This window comes from Lagenorhynchus albirostris, chromosome 1 (assembly GCF_949774975.1).
Source record: "Lagenorhynchus albirostris chromosome 1, mLagAlb1.1, whole genome shotgun sequence".
NCBI classification, from domain to species: Eukaryota; Metazoa; Chordata; class Mammalia; order Artiodactyla; family Delphinidae; genus Lagenorhynchus; species Lagenorhynchus albirostris.
The window spans coordinates 12,268,041-12,283,356 of NC_083095.1; the positions used below are offsets into that span (position 1 = coordinate 12,268,041).

At 40.8% G+C, this 15,316-nt stretch overlaps 1 protein-coding gene across 1 annotated transcript in view; it reads left to right on the plus strand.

Annotated features, from left to right (window-relative positions):
• The first annotated feature begins 7,143 nt into the window (after nucleotides 1-7,143).
• The window catches only part of TRIP11 (thyroid hormone receptor interactor 11), a 66,140-nt gene continuing 57,967 nt past the window's right edge, over nucleotides 7,144-15,316 (plus strand). Inside the window, exons 1-2 of the mRNA XM_060168084.1 lie at nucleotides 7,144-7,838; nucleotides 11,905-11,966. Of these exons, the coding sequence (XP_060024067.1) occupies nucleotides 7,700-7,838; nucleotides 11,905-11,966 (201 nt within the window). The 5' untranslated portion in view covers nucleotides 7,144-7,699. The remainder of the gene's footprint in view (nucleotides 7,839-11,904; nucleotides 11,967-15,316) is intronic.

The window sequence follows — 15,316 nt, forward strand, 5'->3', positions numbered from 1 at the left end:
TGTCTGCATCGCCAATGCTCATTGTTTAATTTTATAGGTAATTCGGGTCCAGCTGACCTCTTACGCCTCTACTCTTGACATTTCCCCTTTTCACACTATGGTCCTAGCAGGCCTCCTTATAGGTCTTCAAAGAAGCCGGGTTCTTTCTCACCCCCAGGCACCCTAACACTCTCGTTTGCCCCTTTGCCTTTGCCCCTTGGGTATCCCTGTCCCTAAAGGTCATTGGCCTGCTATGAGGACTTTCTCTTTCAACTGGACTGCCACTCTTCTCTGGACCTTATTCTCTCAAGATTGTTCCAGTTCTCCCTGGGTCAGGATCCCCAACCACCCTTTGTCTCATGGGCTACAAGAGAAAACCAATTCCTTATTCATTCACTCACTCAGCAAGACCTGTGCGCGTTCACCATGTGCCTGGCATGGTTTTGGGTTCTTGGAACAGAGCCATGATTAAGATACTCTGCTCTGCTGGTGCTTGCATTCTGATTGGCCATTAGGCAGAGGAAACATCTGAATTACTGAGCATGGCTTCATAACATGTTAAGAGCTATGCTTGTTCTGTGAGATAGGAAGACAAAATGATGATGTGATAGCATGTAACTGGGAGGGAGTGCTGCTTCAGACTGGTTTCAAGGAAGGCCTCTGCAGAGGTGCCTTTCAGACACCTGAAAAATGAGGAGGCGCTATACTGCCTGGGGAAACAGCAAAAAGCACAATGACTCGGGCAGACAGAGGTGGTTGCTTGTCTCTGAAGAACAGAGAGAGCTGGAGAGGCTAGCAGGTAACGAACAAAAGCTGGAACTGGGATGTAGGCAAAATCTTATGTACAGTTTTATAAAGATAAGTTTGAACTGTATTTATATTTTATTACACCAAACAATCTGATTCTAGAATATTCTCTCCTCTAGAATATCCTAAGCCTTTTTTAAAGAAAATCTTTTAAAAGGCCCATTAACTACATCTTCTACCAAAGAGCCTTCCATGCCAGTGTCCACCTTAAGCAACCCGAAAAACTGAATTTTTAACACTAAAGGTATATTGCTTAACCTCTCTCAGATCAGAATTTTAGGCAAGGCTCCCACTTCCCACTTGTGCATTTTGTTTTCCTTCCCGTTATATTTATGCAGTATTTTTCATCACTGTCAGAAACTACCGTTTTGAAAACTTAACATTGTATTGATATTTTGCTAGTCAATCCACATCATCAATTGTAGTGATTAATATCTGAGGAGCTCCCTTTGGTCTTACTCAGCCACTTCTAGTCCAGGACATCATCATGTCACATATAAGCATGTACCATAAAACCTTACCCGTTCACTTGGCCTTTGGCCTGTTTTTGAAACCAGCTTTCCCACAGCTCTTTAGGCCTGTCACTCCCATTACCTTTAAGTGAACCTTCATTACTGTCAACATGTTATCGTATGAAATGATGTGTAAATATTGGGAAGGATGATGCCTAATTATTTGCTGATATGATTGTACACCTAGAGAACACAAGGAAATTAACTGAAAAGCTACTGGAACTAATGAGGGAGGTCAATAAGTCAACAAAAACCAATAGCTTGTTTGTATACCAGCAATAACCTGGTAGAAAATAAGACACAAAAGTACCACGCTCAACAATGTCTAATCCTTGGAGCACCAGATGGGTCCTAAGTTCCAAGCAAAGGTGAGTGGAATGGCCTTGTCTCAGCCCCAAACCACACATTGTCACACAGGCCCTGAGAAGCTCTGCTGGTACCCAGAGTCCTGCTGAGTCTCTCAGAAAATCGTTCAGTGGGTTCTGGTATTCACCCCTCTAAAGTGGCTCAAACCCAGTGCCAGAGGCCAGGAAGGAGCTGATCCCACACCCTTCATGCCTTCTCCAAATAAGATATGTTTTCTCCAGAAGCTGTGTTTCTCTTCTGCACAAGGGTAGCCCTGTCTCCAACACTGAAAACATTCTCAGGCCCAAAGCAGATTTAGCTTTTTGGAACAATCATCTGAATCGTCTCCCAGGGACTTTTAGTTAAGTGCAGAGGATTACTGTGTGATTCTACTTATGAGGTCCTTAGAGCGGTCAAATCCATAGAGACAGGAAATAGAATGGTGGTTGCCAGGGGCTGGGTAGAGTAGGAACTAAGGGGTTGTTATTTAATGGGTACAGAGTTGCAGTTTAGGGAGATGAACAATGTTCTGGAGATGGATGGTGATGACTGCACAACAATGTGCATGTACTTAATGCCACTGAACTGTATAATTAAAAACAGTAAATTTTATGTATATTTTTTCACAATAAAAAATACATAGGATTGATCACTGTATTTACTCCCTTCCAAAATCCCACCTAAATGAAAGTAAAGGGACTTCCTTGGTGGTCCAGTGGTTAAGAATCCGCCTGCCAGTGCAGGGGAAACGGGTTCGATCCTTGCTCCAAGAAGATCCCACGTGCTGCGGAGCAACTAAGCCCGTGCACCACAACTACTGAGGCCATGTGCTGCAACTACTGAAGCCCACGTGCCTAGAGCCTGTACTCCGCAACAAGAGAAGCCACCGCAATGAGAAGCCTGCATACCACAATGAGTAGCCCCTGCTCGCCACAACTAGAGAAAGCCCGCGCACAGCAATGAAGACCCAACACAGCCAAAAATAAATAAAATTTTAAAAAAAGGAACTACATAAATGAAAGTAAAGAAAAAAATATAAACTCATAAGTACAGAGAGACCAGCAGAAGAGATGAATTCATTAGATTAGATTTGACTGTCATAGAAAAACCTAATATAACAGTGACTTTACATGCTACAAATTTTTTTCTCTCTCATCTTCAGGAAATGTAGAGATTGCCAATCCAGGGCTGATAGGGCATCACACAGTGTCAGGAATCTGCTTTCTGTATTCTTGCTTTACATACATGGCTTCCATTGCTAATGTCAATTCATGGATCTAAGACAGCTGCTATGGTGCCCATGCTTACATCTGCATTCCAGCAATCAGAAAGCAAAAGGAGGGTGGGAAAAGGCCATGTGCCCTTTAAGGTCACCTCCTTAAAGTTGCACACACCACTTCCAGTTATATGACCCCCAAGGATAGGTGTGCATGAAAACGGTAAAGGGGTGACAGCCTCAGAAGGGGCACTGGCATCTTTTACTGTACCACTGTCCAGGTAAAAAGTGACAGTTCGGTCTTCCCTGGTGGTGCAGTGGTTGAGAGTCCGCCTGCCGATGCAGGGGACACAGGTTCATGCCCCGGTCCGGGAAGATCCCACATGCCGCGGAGCGTCTGGGTCTGTGAGCCGTGGCCGCTGAGCCTGCGCGTCCGGAGCCTGTGCTCCGCAACGGGAGAGGCCACAATAGTGAGAGGCCCGCGTACCGCAAAAAAAAAAAAAAAAAAAGTGACGGTTCAATTACTATGCCCAAAGGGGAGAACAGACTTTGGGGAACAATTAGCAGTCACTGCCAGTTGAGGCAACAGCAGAAGAGAAATGCGAACTTTTCTCTGGAAGACAGAGAAAGTTGATACAGGAATGAGCAGAACTGAGGAAGGTGCATACCAAGTATTAAAGAGAAGGACATCCAGCAGTACCCAGGACATGAAGCAACACCTATCATGGAAGGTGGGGGTGAGATGTGGACTGAAACCAGGCGGATTGATTAAAAATAATCCGAAAAACAGCTGTTTCCCTAGAGAGGGGCCATTCATCAATAAAAAGTATTTAAAATAATTTGCATAACTAAAAGACATGGTTTTTGAAAGGATTTGCTGAGTCCCCAACATAATTAATGAAACAACAAACCCACCCCAAGGCACATCATTATTAATTTCAGAGCATCACAGATAACGGGAAGCGTCTACGAGGTTCCAGAAAGAAAAACAAGGCCCAGAGAATAGGTCAGGGGAGAGTGGAGCAGGGAAACAGAGGACTCCGGGTAGAAAGGACTGAGTCTAAGCAAATAATAGAATTCTTGATACTTTCTTGAAGAATTAGGAGCATGTTTTACAATTCTGTTGCTAAGTTTTAGAAGGATTAGTGATTCTGTAATAACATTGTGCAAATCTAAAAGATGGAATTTGTTAACTTCAGGAAGAACAGAAGTTTGAAAAATAAAGGAAATGTTATCTTAGCATACCATGTGGCTCAGCAATGAACAACACTTACGTAGTCATATAAAGTAAACTTTAATTAGTGATGTTACCAATAATTACGATATCACTCTATTGGGAGCTCAGAAGGAAGGGAAATAGAGGCATGTGGTAATACAAGACTGCTAAATCTTTTATGTTCTGTAATAGAGAGAAGGTAATGTCTAAAATTAATGAGAAAATGGCAATTATAAGCATAATATTTAGAAATTCAGAGGGAAAGATCAGACTAATATTTTAAATTCTACTTTAAAAAATGTGTTTTTTTTCCTTCACATTTGCATAAATAAAACATTTGGATGGTTTCATCAGAACAAAGGAACTGTTCTCCCTAGAGAAGTATTGGTGATGCTGCCTCGAGAAATGGAAACCAGTTTGCAGTTGGTAGTACTTTTTGTTGTTGTTGCTGTTAGCTTTTTAAAAAAATCTTCTACCTGTTGAGGTTACAAAAATCCTAAGTTCAGAATTTCAGCTGGGCAGCCTGGATCCCACCACGGGGAGCCATGCAGGTTCATGGGCTCTGTCTGATGTGGTATGTTTGATATTGCTGGGCTGATTTTGGTACTCATTAAGTGATGATGAACACCCTTATTAGCTACAGGGGTTTTGGGTAGGAAAAAGAAGAAGTGTCTTCAGCCCAAACTTCATCAAACTTGTATGTCTTTCAACTTTTGATTATAAAAACTTTCAAATCTATGCAAAAGTAAAAGACCACTTTAATGAACCCCTATGTACCCATCACCCAGCATCAACAATGATCAAATCCTGACAATTCTTGTTTCACCTACCCTGTCCCCATTTTTCTGAAGCACATCCCAAACATCATATCATGCTATTTATCAGAACCAAACTTTAAGTCTCTCAGACCATAGTCCATTGCACTATAAACAATTCCCCATAAGGAGGACTTCAGGATGTAGCTTTTATGTTAATAACTTAATACATGATGTGAAGACATATATTTTGTTTGTTTTCTTCATTAACTGCAGTATCTTTATGGCATAACATGAGTTTATGGAAATGGCACTCCAGAGAACTTACACCTGTAGGAAATAAGAGCTTGATTTACACTAAACTTTTCACTGTCATCCAGGAACCCAATTAGGTCCTAAGTTCACGTGGCTCCTTTTCTCAAAGCAATCCCTCAACCTCCTCTAAGTTCCTATACTGGCTTACCAGGTCCTATGTGATCTGCCCTCTCCTATTCTTACTCCTTGGTCCTCACTGCTTACCACCATTCCCCAGCCCACTCTCCTCCAGCCATCCTTGCTTTTTGCTAATCCTCTAACCTGGCAAGGATTCTCCTACCTCAGGACCTTTGCATCAGCTGTTTCTTTTGCCTGGACTGCTCTTTTCCAGATACCCACATGTCTCACTATCTTATTTCCTTCAAGTCTCTGTTCGAATATCACCTTACCAGTGAGGCCTTGCCTGACCACCATCTACAATATTACAAGTGCCATTTCTCCCCACATCCCTTCCATATCATTCTTACCCTGTTTTATATTTTCCCCATAGCAGCCATCACCACCTGTCTTATATTTATTACATTTAATTTCTCATCTGTTCCTTCCCAGTAGAACGCAAGCTCCACGAGATCAGGGACTTTGTGTGTGTTTTTTCTCCTGCTGTATCCCTGGTGCTCAGAATAATGGGAGACACATTAATAACTTGCAGGTCACCTTTATGTCACAATTTTAAAACTTTACACTTAATAGAACTCACCACGTACCAGGCACTGTTCCAAGCACTTAAAAATTACCTTACTTAATCCTCCAAGCAACCCTGCCCAGTCGATACTATTATTATCATTCCCCATTTCACAAATGAGAAACTGGTACAGAGAGGTTAAGTAACCTACCCAAGGTCATACAACTAATAAATGAAAGATCCAGGCAGTCAGGCCCCAGAGTCTGCACATCTAACCCCTGGGCAATGATTCCTTTCAAAAAACTACATGGAAAACATTTAATAAAAACTTCCAGAACGAGATGCAAATTTTATTTGAAAAGCATTCAGATTTCTGGGAGGGCTACTATTCCTATGTGCCATCAGAGTTCAAATACTGGAGGCATTCCCAATGTTCCACTCACAAATGAAATGAAATGAAATCTGTGGCGGCCCCTGCTGTGAATAAAATCGAAGAGAAAGATGCTGGTATATTTGGTGCTATGCTTAAAAGACCTGCAGACCTATCCTGCTCTTTTCAAAGTAAAAATTGTGGCAGTCTCTCTGGCCAGGTAGTGTGTGTCCACATACCACTGCAGCAAATGCCTGTAAGTCACGTGACTTATTTTCCTTTAGGGAGGAGACCAAGCAATTCAGGACACTGGTGTGTGCACCAACTTGTGTAACTGACGGCCGTGGGAGGGGTGGGGCCTTGCAGGGCTAGTGCCACCAATACCTTAGGAGAGTTCACATTAGAAGAGCTTTCCTTCTGTATTAAGTTGGCATACTGTCCTCTAAAAAGTTATTTTTAAAAGAGATTGTCTGTTTTTTCAACTTAATGGGTTAGGTCGGCTTCATGAATAAAGCTCTTCGTATATTAAAGAAGGCAGGGTATCAACTGTGAGCTGGAAAGCCAGCAGAGAACATTTCCATTATGAAGATAATCTATGTAAGTATGTTTGCTGCCTGGACACTTGAATTTGCAACCCATCCCTTCTGTGTATCCTTAGTTAATACCGTAGTGCCGGGCACAGAGCTGCCCTGGACAGGGTGTAGAATAATCGTTACTGTATACGTGTGATAAGTTATGTAAAGTCCACTTCCTGTCCGGTGGAGGGTCTCCGCCCAGTCTCCTCGCACCGCTGCCTTCGCGAGTGTAGTCAGAATTAAAGCACTCAGGTTTCACCAACAGAGTAGGAGTCCACGGGGTTCCCTTCCCAGGCCACGCCGGCTTTGGGGGGCACCCACCGAGGGTCGGCTCTACCTGAAATCCAGCCGCGGTCGGCCGAAAGCGCAGCGTCGCAGCAGGTTCCGGTCGCTCTTCCACCTGCTGCCAAAGCGGGCAGGCTACGTGGAAGACAACCTTGTCCTGGGCTGGAGGCAGCGGCCACCGCGGCCGCATTTGGTCCTCCGAGATCCCATGTTCCCTTGCGCCAAGGAGACGTCCGGCGGCTCCGCAGGGCCTTTCTACGCCATCGCAGGGCCTTTCTACGCCATCGCGGCGCCTCTCTATGGTCCATTGCTGCGTTCAAGGTGGGTGTCATGGTTGCCGGCGTTGAGTTGGCAGGAGTTGCCAACGGAACTGGGGAAAGTCACTAAAGCAGAGGAAGAAGTGGCCTAACCCGGACTGTGGGAAGTCGTGAGAATGAGCGGAGGCCCCGCGGGGGTGCCCATGTCACTGGAATTGGGCCCCTGGTAAAGTCCCAGGCCAGGCCTCTGCGTTTCTAGTCAGAGCCCGGCGGTTGGTGGGGGTCTCCGAAGCCGGCGTTGTCTAGGAACCCCTGTCTTATCAAATCCTGAGTGTTGTGATTTGGACCAGTCCCCCGGAGACAGCGGTTCAAGGACATTTGGCGGGGTCGTCCGACGACTCTGGCCGCCTTTCTCGGAGCGGAGCAGGTTCTCTAACCCGCAGCGATGTCGTCCTGGCTTGGGGGCCTCGGCTCCGGCTTGGGCCAGTCCCTGGGTCAAGTCGGGGGCAGCCTGGCTTCCCTCACTGGCCAGATTTCAAACTTCACGAAGGATATGCTGATGGAGGGCACGGAGGATGTGGAAGGTAACCGCTGGGGCGATGGGAGGGAGGGATTTACTGGGACCCTGGGAGCGTCCGTTTGGTCCCCAAGTCCATCTGTCACGAGACGCAGACAGGTCCAGAGGAGTGTCACTCCTTTTGCCTCTTGACCGATTTTCTCTAGTGAGAGACCATGGGGGTCGGGGGGTGGGGGAAGAGTTCTGGTTCTTCTCCTTTGAGTACCCAGGATAGTTCAGAGCTGTAGAAACTGCCCCTACGTCGCGTAGTTTATTTTTGTTTGGTTCATCCACGCCCACCTCTTCCTTTGCCCTTAACTTGGGGGCGGAACTGATTTTGATCCTCTTCCTTTATACTGACACAGTTTAAAAAATTATTTGTGTATGACACGTCACTTTTTGGGGGTTTTCTTTCTTCGATTTTCGTTAACAATTGAAGTAACTCATAATTAAGATATTTAGTGACTCTTACTCTTTCTCACTTGAATATATTGTTAGTGAAACATGGGTATGGTTTTCCTATTTTATAGTTTTGCTTATTCAGGTGACACATTACAGCGTTCCAGCTGAAAGTGTACTTTTGTGCCTAATTGCCCACTGCCTCCCCCCCCACACCATATTTCTACAGTAGAACAAGTAAGATAACCCTGTTCTTTGGGTACCCTTAGCAACCTTCACTCATTTTTGAAGTCCTCATTTTGTTTTACTAATGAATAGTGACCCAGAGTTACATGGTAATCGTTGATTAAGTTAATTACTCCTTTGATTTCTTGATATTTCTTTCAGCAAGTAGTATTTAGATCAAAAGACTTTTTAAATTTCATTGTGAGTCTGCCTCCAGAGAGATAATGGGTGGTCTTTTGATGAGAGCAGTTTCTTTGGCAGTTTGTTGTAAATAAATTAGAATTCTGGTTTAATTTTTTAATACTGATTTAACTGAGTTTTCGTGTTTATTTGGTTGAAATAGAGAACGATGGTTTGATTTAGAAAAATAGTATCTATATTTAGAATTTCTGTGGGGTCTACTTAGAAGGGAGGAAGATTGGGGAGCTGCCGAAATCCATTTAACTGCTTGGGGGTACATCAGGTGGGACAGGTTGGGGATGGGAGTTAAAGGGATTCTTCCTGTGTTCAGGAAAGGCTCATGTGACCCTGAGGGCAGTCAGAAGCAGAGAAGGGCTAGATAACATGGGAAATGCCAAGTCTCTCCTTGTTTCCTAGATAGGGGAAAACAGTTGACTATTCCTTTGACCCTAAGCCAGAAAATAGGCACCCCGCCTCCAACTTGGATGTCCTACAGGCTTAAGGTAGAATTCAGTTTGTTCTTCCCACCAAATGTGCTCCTGTATTCTCAATTTTAATGGTTTCACCATCTACCCATTCTAAACTTGGAAATCTTTGTCACTTTGTTTTGCGACTTTCTTTTTTTTCTCCTACTTCCAATTAGTCACCAGATCTTGTTCATCCTGTGCCTGAATTGTTTGTATTTGTCCTTTCCTTATTATTCCTACTTCCTTACTTCAGATCCCCATTATCTCTCCCACACACTATTTCTCTTTCATGTCCTGTCACTTGTTTCTCCTTACATTACTCCATTTCCTGTTGTGTTGCCAATTACTTTTCTAAAAACAAATGTGCTTTAAAATCTCTTGACTCTGTTACTTACAGGATAAAATCCAAGCCTCTCAATTTTGGGAGACCAGAAACCTATCCTATCTGGGTTCAACCTACCTCTTCCAGTCTTACCTCTTGTTCTCTCCCCTTTTCTCCCAATAGCCGCATATATGCACATTCATATACACAAGCATGCTTACACCCAGAGCTTCTGCACAGGCAACGTTGTGAGGTACCTACACAGCTCCAGGCCTTTGCATGGAAAGCCCTTCCTTTCTACTTCCTCCACTACCCTCCTTTGCCTGGAAAACAGTTTTTCCTGTATGACCCTGTATGACTCACATGTCAGGTACCTGGTGAAACCATTCTCACTCCATGGCAGGGTGAGTTGTGTCTAACAGAACTTTGTGGATCTCTCTCTGACAGCTCTATTTTATTTATCCTTATATTACCAGCATGTGGTCCCTTCCTTGGTACATAGTAGATGCTCAATAAAAAATTTGCTGAGTGATTAAAAATCTGCTTTTATTGTTTTCCCTTTGCATTAAAATAGGACTTGCTTAACATCCAATTTATTGATTTTGTGACTCATTTAAAAATAGGGTCAGAGTGCAGTTCATTTATTCATTCAACAAGTATTTATTGAGTGTCTACCCTGTGCCAGCAGTGAACAAGAACCGTTCCAAAATAGCACTGTTGATACAACTTGAAAATTATCCATCTTTACAATATCAGAAAGTTGCTCTTTAACCAAACACTATATTGATTTAGGAGCTTGGGCTTTTAAATCAGACATGGATTGAAATTCCACTTCCATGTGTTACAAATTGTGGGATCTTTGGAAAATTATTAAATACTTAACCTTTAAAAAGCAGAGTGTTCTTATCTGTTAAATAGGGATAATTATACCTGTCATGAAGTTGGGAGGATTAAATGAAATCATGAGTGTAAAATGCATGGCACTGTGCCTAACAAATAGTAAGCATCAATAAATGATAGTTGTTATTTTTGTTTTCCCTCATTGAGGAAAACTTTTTTGGTCTGCATAACATCTCCCATTTATTCTTAAAAAGACCAGGATTTTGTGGGGGAGGCTCTGGGGGGAAAAGTCTTCATGACTTTTTTTTTTTTAATCCCTCTTTGAAACAACTGCTGCTTCTAACAATGACCTTCCTAAACAGATTAGATTATAATTTGTTCCCTTCTGAATAGCAATTAGACAATCCTGTCAGAATTTCAAGCAAGATGTATAAACAACCACCCAAGCATCCCCACCTGATGATTTTCAAAAGAAGAAGAGTGGGTTTGTCACTGTTATTTATTGGATGCCACTTGTATTTTCTTTTGATTTAAACTAATTCAGAGAAATTATTTTATAGTATTAAAGGGCTGTGAGTAATGAAGAATACTAGTACTTAGAAAAGAAATCTAGCTCTGTGGATGATGATTATCTGGCAGCATCAGCTGTGCCATTTTGGTACTGTGGGCCTTTGACTTTCCTTTTAAGTGAAAATGTACAAAACAAGACTGAGCTCATTCACGTTTTAAATAACTTGTGTCCACGTTACTTGAAATAAGTGTTCTTTTGCTGCATTTTTATTCTTTGTTTGTAGGTCATTAATTTTTTGGTAGTATTGGGAGTAGAAAAAGGCCCTCTAAACCCCAGTTTCATAAGAGAAATACATCCTTGGGAATTCCGTGGTGGTCCAGTGGTTAGGACTTGGCGCTTTCATTGCCGAGGGCCTGGGTTCAATCCCTGGTCGGGGAACTAAGATCCCACAAGCCGCACGGCACGGCCAAACCAAGAAAAAAAAAAGAAAAGAAATATGCCCTTAAAACCCCAGCTGCGTAAGTTTCATCAAAATTTATACTAAGCCAACAGAGAGAGATTAATTTTCCATAACAAAATTTTTTTTTAATTTATTTTATTTTTGGCTGCTTTGGGTCTTCGTTGCTGTGCGCTGGCTTTCTCTAGTTGCGGTGAGCGCGGGTTTCTCATTGCGTTGGCTTCTCTTGTTGCAGAGAACGGGCTCTAGGCTCACTTTTTCAATAGTTGTGGCTCGCGGGCTCTAGAGCGCAGGCTCAGTAGCTGTGGCACACGGGCTTAGTTGCTCTGCGGCATGTGGGATCTTCCCAGACCGGGGCTCGAACCCGTGTCCCCTGCATTGGCAGGCTGATTCTTAACCACTGCGCCACCAGGGAAGCCCCATAACAAAATTTTAATGAACACTTCCATGGGGTAAAGGTAGATGCTCTAGGGTATAGAAGATAGGCAAAGAATGACTTACATGACGATAAAGAACATTTGTGACAATAGAAAGTTGTGATAACAATCAAGTGATGTTTGTCTTCTGAATTTGTTCTTAGATCAGCATACCATTCTGTTTAAAGCTCAGTGAAATATGCTTCCCTTAAAATGCCTGTTTACTTCACATGGTGTTGACTGAGTATATATTCAGTATATGCTGTTTCTTTTGTAGCAGAATTACCTAATGCTAGGAGAAAGGAAGTTGAAGCCATTCATACAATCTTAAGATCAGAGGTAAGGAAACGTTAAAGATTTAGATTTTTTTCTTTTTTGAAGCCATGAAAGTTATTCATACTTTATTTCAGTCCTCTCTTTTTAATGCACTTTTTCTCTTTCCCTTTATCTTAATTTTTTTTTTAAGCCCTGTCATCTTCATTTGATGAAGAATATATTTACATGTTACTGCACTTTGTTATTAAATATTCCCACTGCTGCTTCTGAATGCTGGAAGAAGGAAATCTGCCAAATTTAGAAAATAACATTGGCAAGTTTATCATTATCAAGGATTTACTGTGTTTTATTAGTATGCTAAACTGCAGTAGTACATTTATTTAAGTATAATGTGAAGAATGCAATTCTGTTTAATCTAGAGCTTTTTAATCCCCTAACATTAAAAAAGTGTGATATTTGTATACAGAGAATGTAGAATATAGGAGTAGCAAATTAATTTTACCATTTTTTTCATTATTAGTCAGTGCCTCATGGTAACTAGCTCTGGACATTGTACTTAATAGGGATGAGGAAATGTTGGAAAGTGTTCAAAGGAAAGCCGTAAAGAAAATGAAAGGTTTTAAAGTGGGATCTGTTGTAAAGTACTAAAGACACCCAACTATTTAGCCTTTGGATAAGAACAGCAAGGGAACACTTAATAGTATTTCAGCAAACAGTATTCTTAGAGGACTGTGGTAAGCATGTTTTCCCTAAGCCCATAAAAGAGAAAATGGAATTTAAATATAAGAAAATACTTTCTGACTGAGCTCTGGTCTAGATTATCAAGGTCAGATTGTGGAATTTGAAAGTAGAGGGATCTCTCAAGAGGGACTATTGAAGTATTCTGCCTCAATAGAAGATGGCAATTTGGTGGCACTTAAGAGACCTTAGCTGTAATTACCTAATTAGTAGATACTTCAGTGACAGATGAATGTAATAGCTTCTTTCTTTGTAAGGCTGAGATAGGAAATCGTCCCTATAGTCCCTAGAGAAATCCTTGAGAAAGCACTCAGGATGGGCCCACCCAGGAAAATTAGATGGCAGAGATGTGTGTAATGGTATTAATTAAGCTAAATTTGCCAGTATACATTTGGGGGAGGGGGAAAGCAAATGGGGTTAACCTGCTTAATGAATGACTGCTCTGTACTGAGGTTGAGAAGAGAGATAGAAATCTTCTGTCCCTCTGTTGATTTCAACTCTAGTCTCTCTCCTAATTTTATCTTTGGACTGTGGCAAGTATGGTTCTAGTGTTCAAAAATATTTATTTTTGGTATAACACATCCCCAAATGAAAGCCAACTTCCTTGCTTGGTGCTTATTCAGAATACCGTGAGCTACTCAAATACTGGGTTGGCCAAAAAGTTTGTTTGGGTTCCCGGACAAAGTTTTTGGCCAACCCAATACTAGAGGAAAACAGACTATTGGACTTTCCAAAGACTTTATTTTCTAAGGTGATTTTGACTATACATGATTCTTGCCTTCTATCAGCACATAAGCACTTCATAAAGGTAATGCCTTATGTGACTGCAATAGGAGAAAGTGAACATATGATTGAAACCACTAGGAGATTACAATAGAAAATTCTATTTATTTAGAAAGTTTTAGTATAGACAGAGGGCAGTATGTTTTCTAGAGGAAATTAGATTTGCTTACAGATGTTAATATTTGAAATTGACTTAATTAGTTAAGTTTCCTCAGTTGCAACTAATGGCAACCAATCTAAGCTAATTTAACCATCTGTGCCAAGAAAAAGTCTTCACATTTACCATCTCGATCCAATGTACTTTTAATTTTTTTGTTTTAAGTTATTTTATAAAAAATTTACAGAAGTAAGAATAAAGTGATAGTGAAAAACTTTATTACAAATTTTAATAAGAACTTATATATAGCAAATTCAGACTTTTATTCCATGTGTTTCTGCTTTTGAAAGCATATATGCTCAGAATAGGCAATGTTCTTTGAATGCAGTTAACTGCTTATTAACTCTTTTTGTGAACTGGAATGTATCTTGTGAATACTGATTCCAGATTTCAATTACATCTCTAATAGATTTTAACCTATTATTACTTCTGGTTCTTCTTCCTGACTTGTGTCATTAAAACCAATACTTATGAAAACTTTGACGGCTTATGATTTTGTTAAATGCATGGCTGTTTGCTCCATAATTACAAAGCATTTTTATTCTTAGATTTATAAATACCAATTAGAGTGATCAGTCCACTGAGTTTTTTCATTTTTATGTCATCTGTTTCCTCCTAGTCACCTGTGTATACACCTGCCTTCAGCATTTGTCCATGTAGGGACTGTATCAAGTAAATGCTGGTGTACAAATGTGTATAATGAAAGAATACTGTTACATATCCATTTAGTAAAGTGGCATGAATGGTTCAGGTTTTTGTCACAAAATATTGTGAGATAAAATCTTTTCTTATAGAATGACTAACTTCATGAGAACACCATATTTCCTTTTTGCTCTTAGAAATATGTTGTTCACTCCTCAGTTCTTGAGTTTGAGAAATTCATCTAGGATATTGTTATTCGAAGACTTGTCTGAGATTTTGCTCCTACATTCATTTTCACCATAACCATTAGACTCTAGAGTCTAATGCTGTTTTCTGTCTCTTTGCATTTATCTTCTCAGTTGTCTAATTGTGGAATATTTTCCTCTGTCAGTTTTCTTCTCTGTTGAAAAGTGAAAATTCTGAATTTTCAATTGTGTTCAATGAAAGTGAAAAAAAAAAAACCTCCCCCCAAAACAAACAAAAAAACCACTGCAAAGATGGTGTCTCCAGATTGGCTTTTTCCTTTTTAAAAGATGATGCAGTACTTTGGGTAATGCAGTCAGAAAACTGGTTATTTCACTGTTGCATCATTCTTCTAGGTGATTCCATCAGTTCTTCTGTTTTCTTAAGTCTTTTTTTTAACATAGTTGTAAATAATTGATGATTAATGATTAATTCTTAGGATGATAAAATAGCAAAACGTTTCAAGATACAGAAAAAACAAGATCATTGTGACCTCATGATTATTCTTAGATTTATATTGTAAAAGGGCCCAATGTACCCTTATGGTAATTGCAAGATAGAATGAGTTTTAGTCTTTTTTTTTTAAAGTGTATTTTCTCTTTGTTTGTTGGAAGACTACTAGGAAAGAATAAATGTTTTAAATATCAGTCCTTAATACTACTCAAAAAAGAAACTCACAAACTAAAATTGGTTCCAGTAGACCTTGATGATATAACAAGGGTTAAGCACAATGGAATAATTTAAGGATATGAGTATCTCATGGATTCCAAGGCATAAATTTTAGCCAGTCTTTAGGAAAGGGCTTCAACCAGAACTGGATGCCATCAGGAATCCATCTGTCTCATTTTTA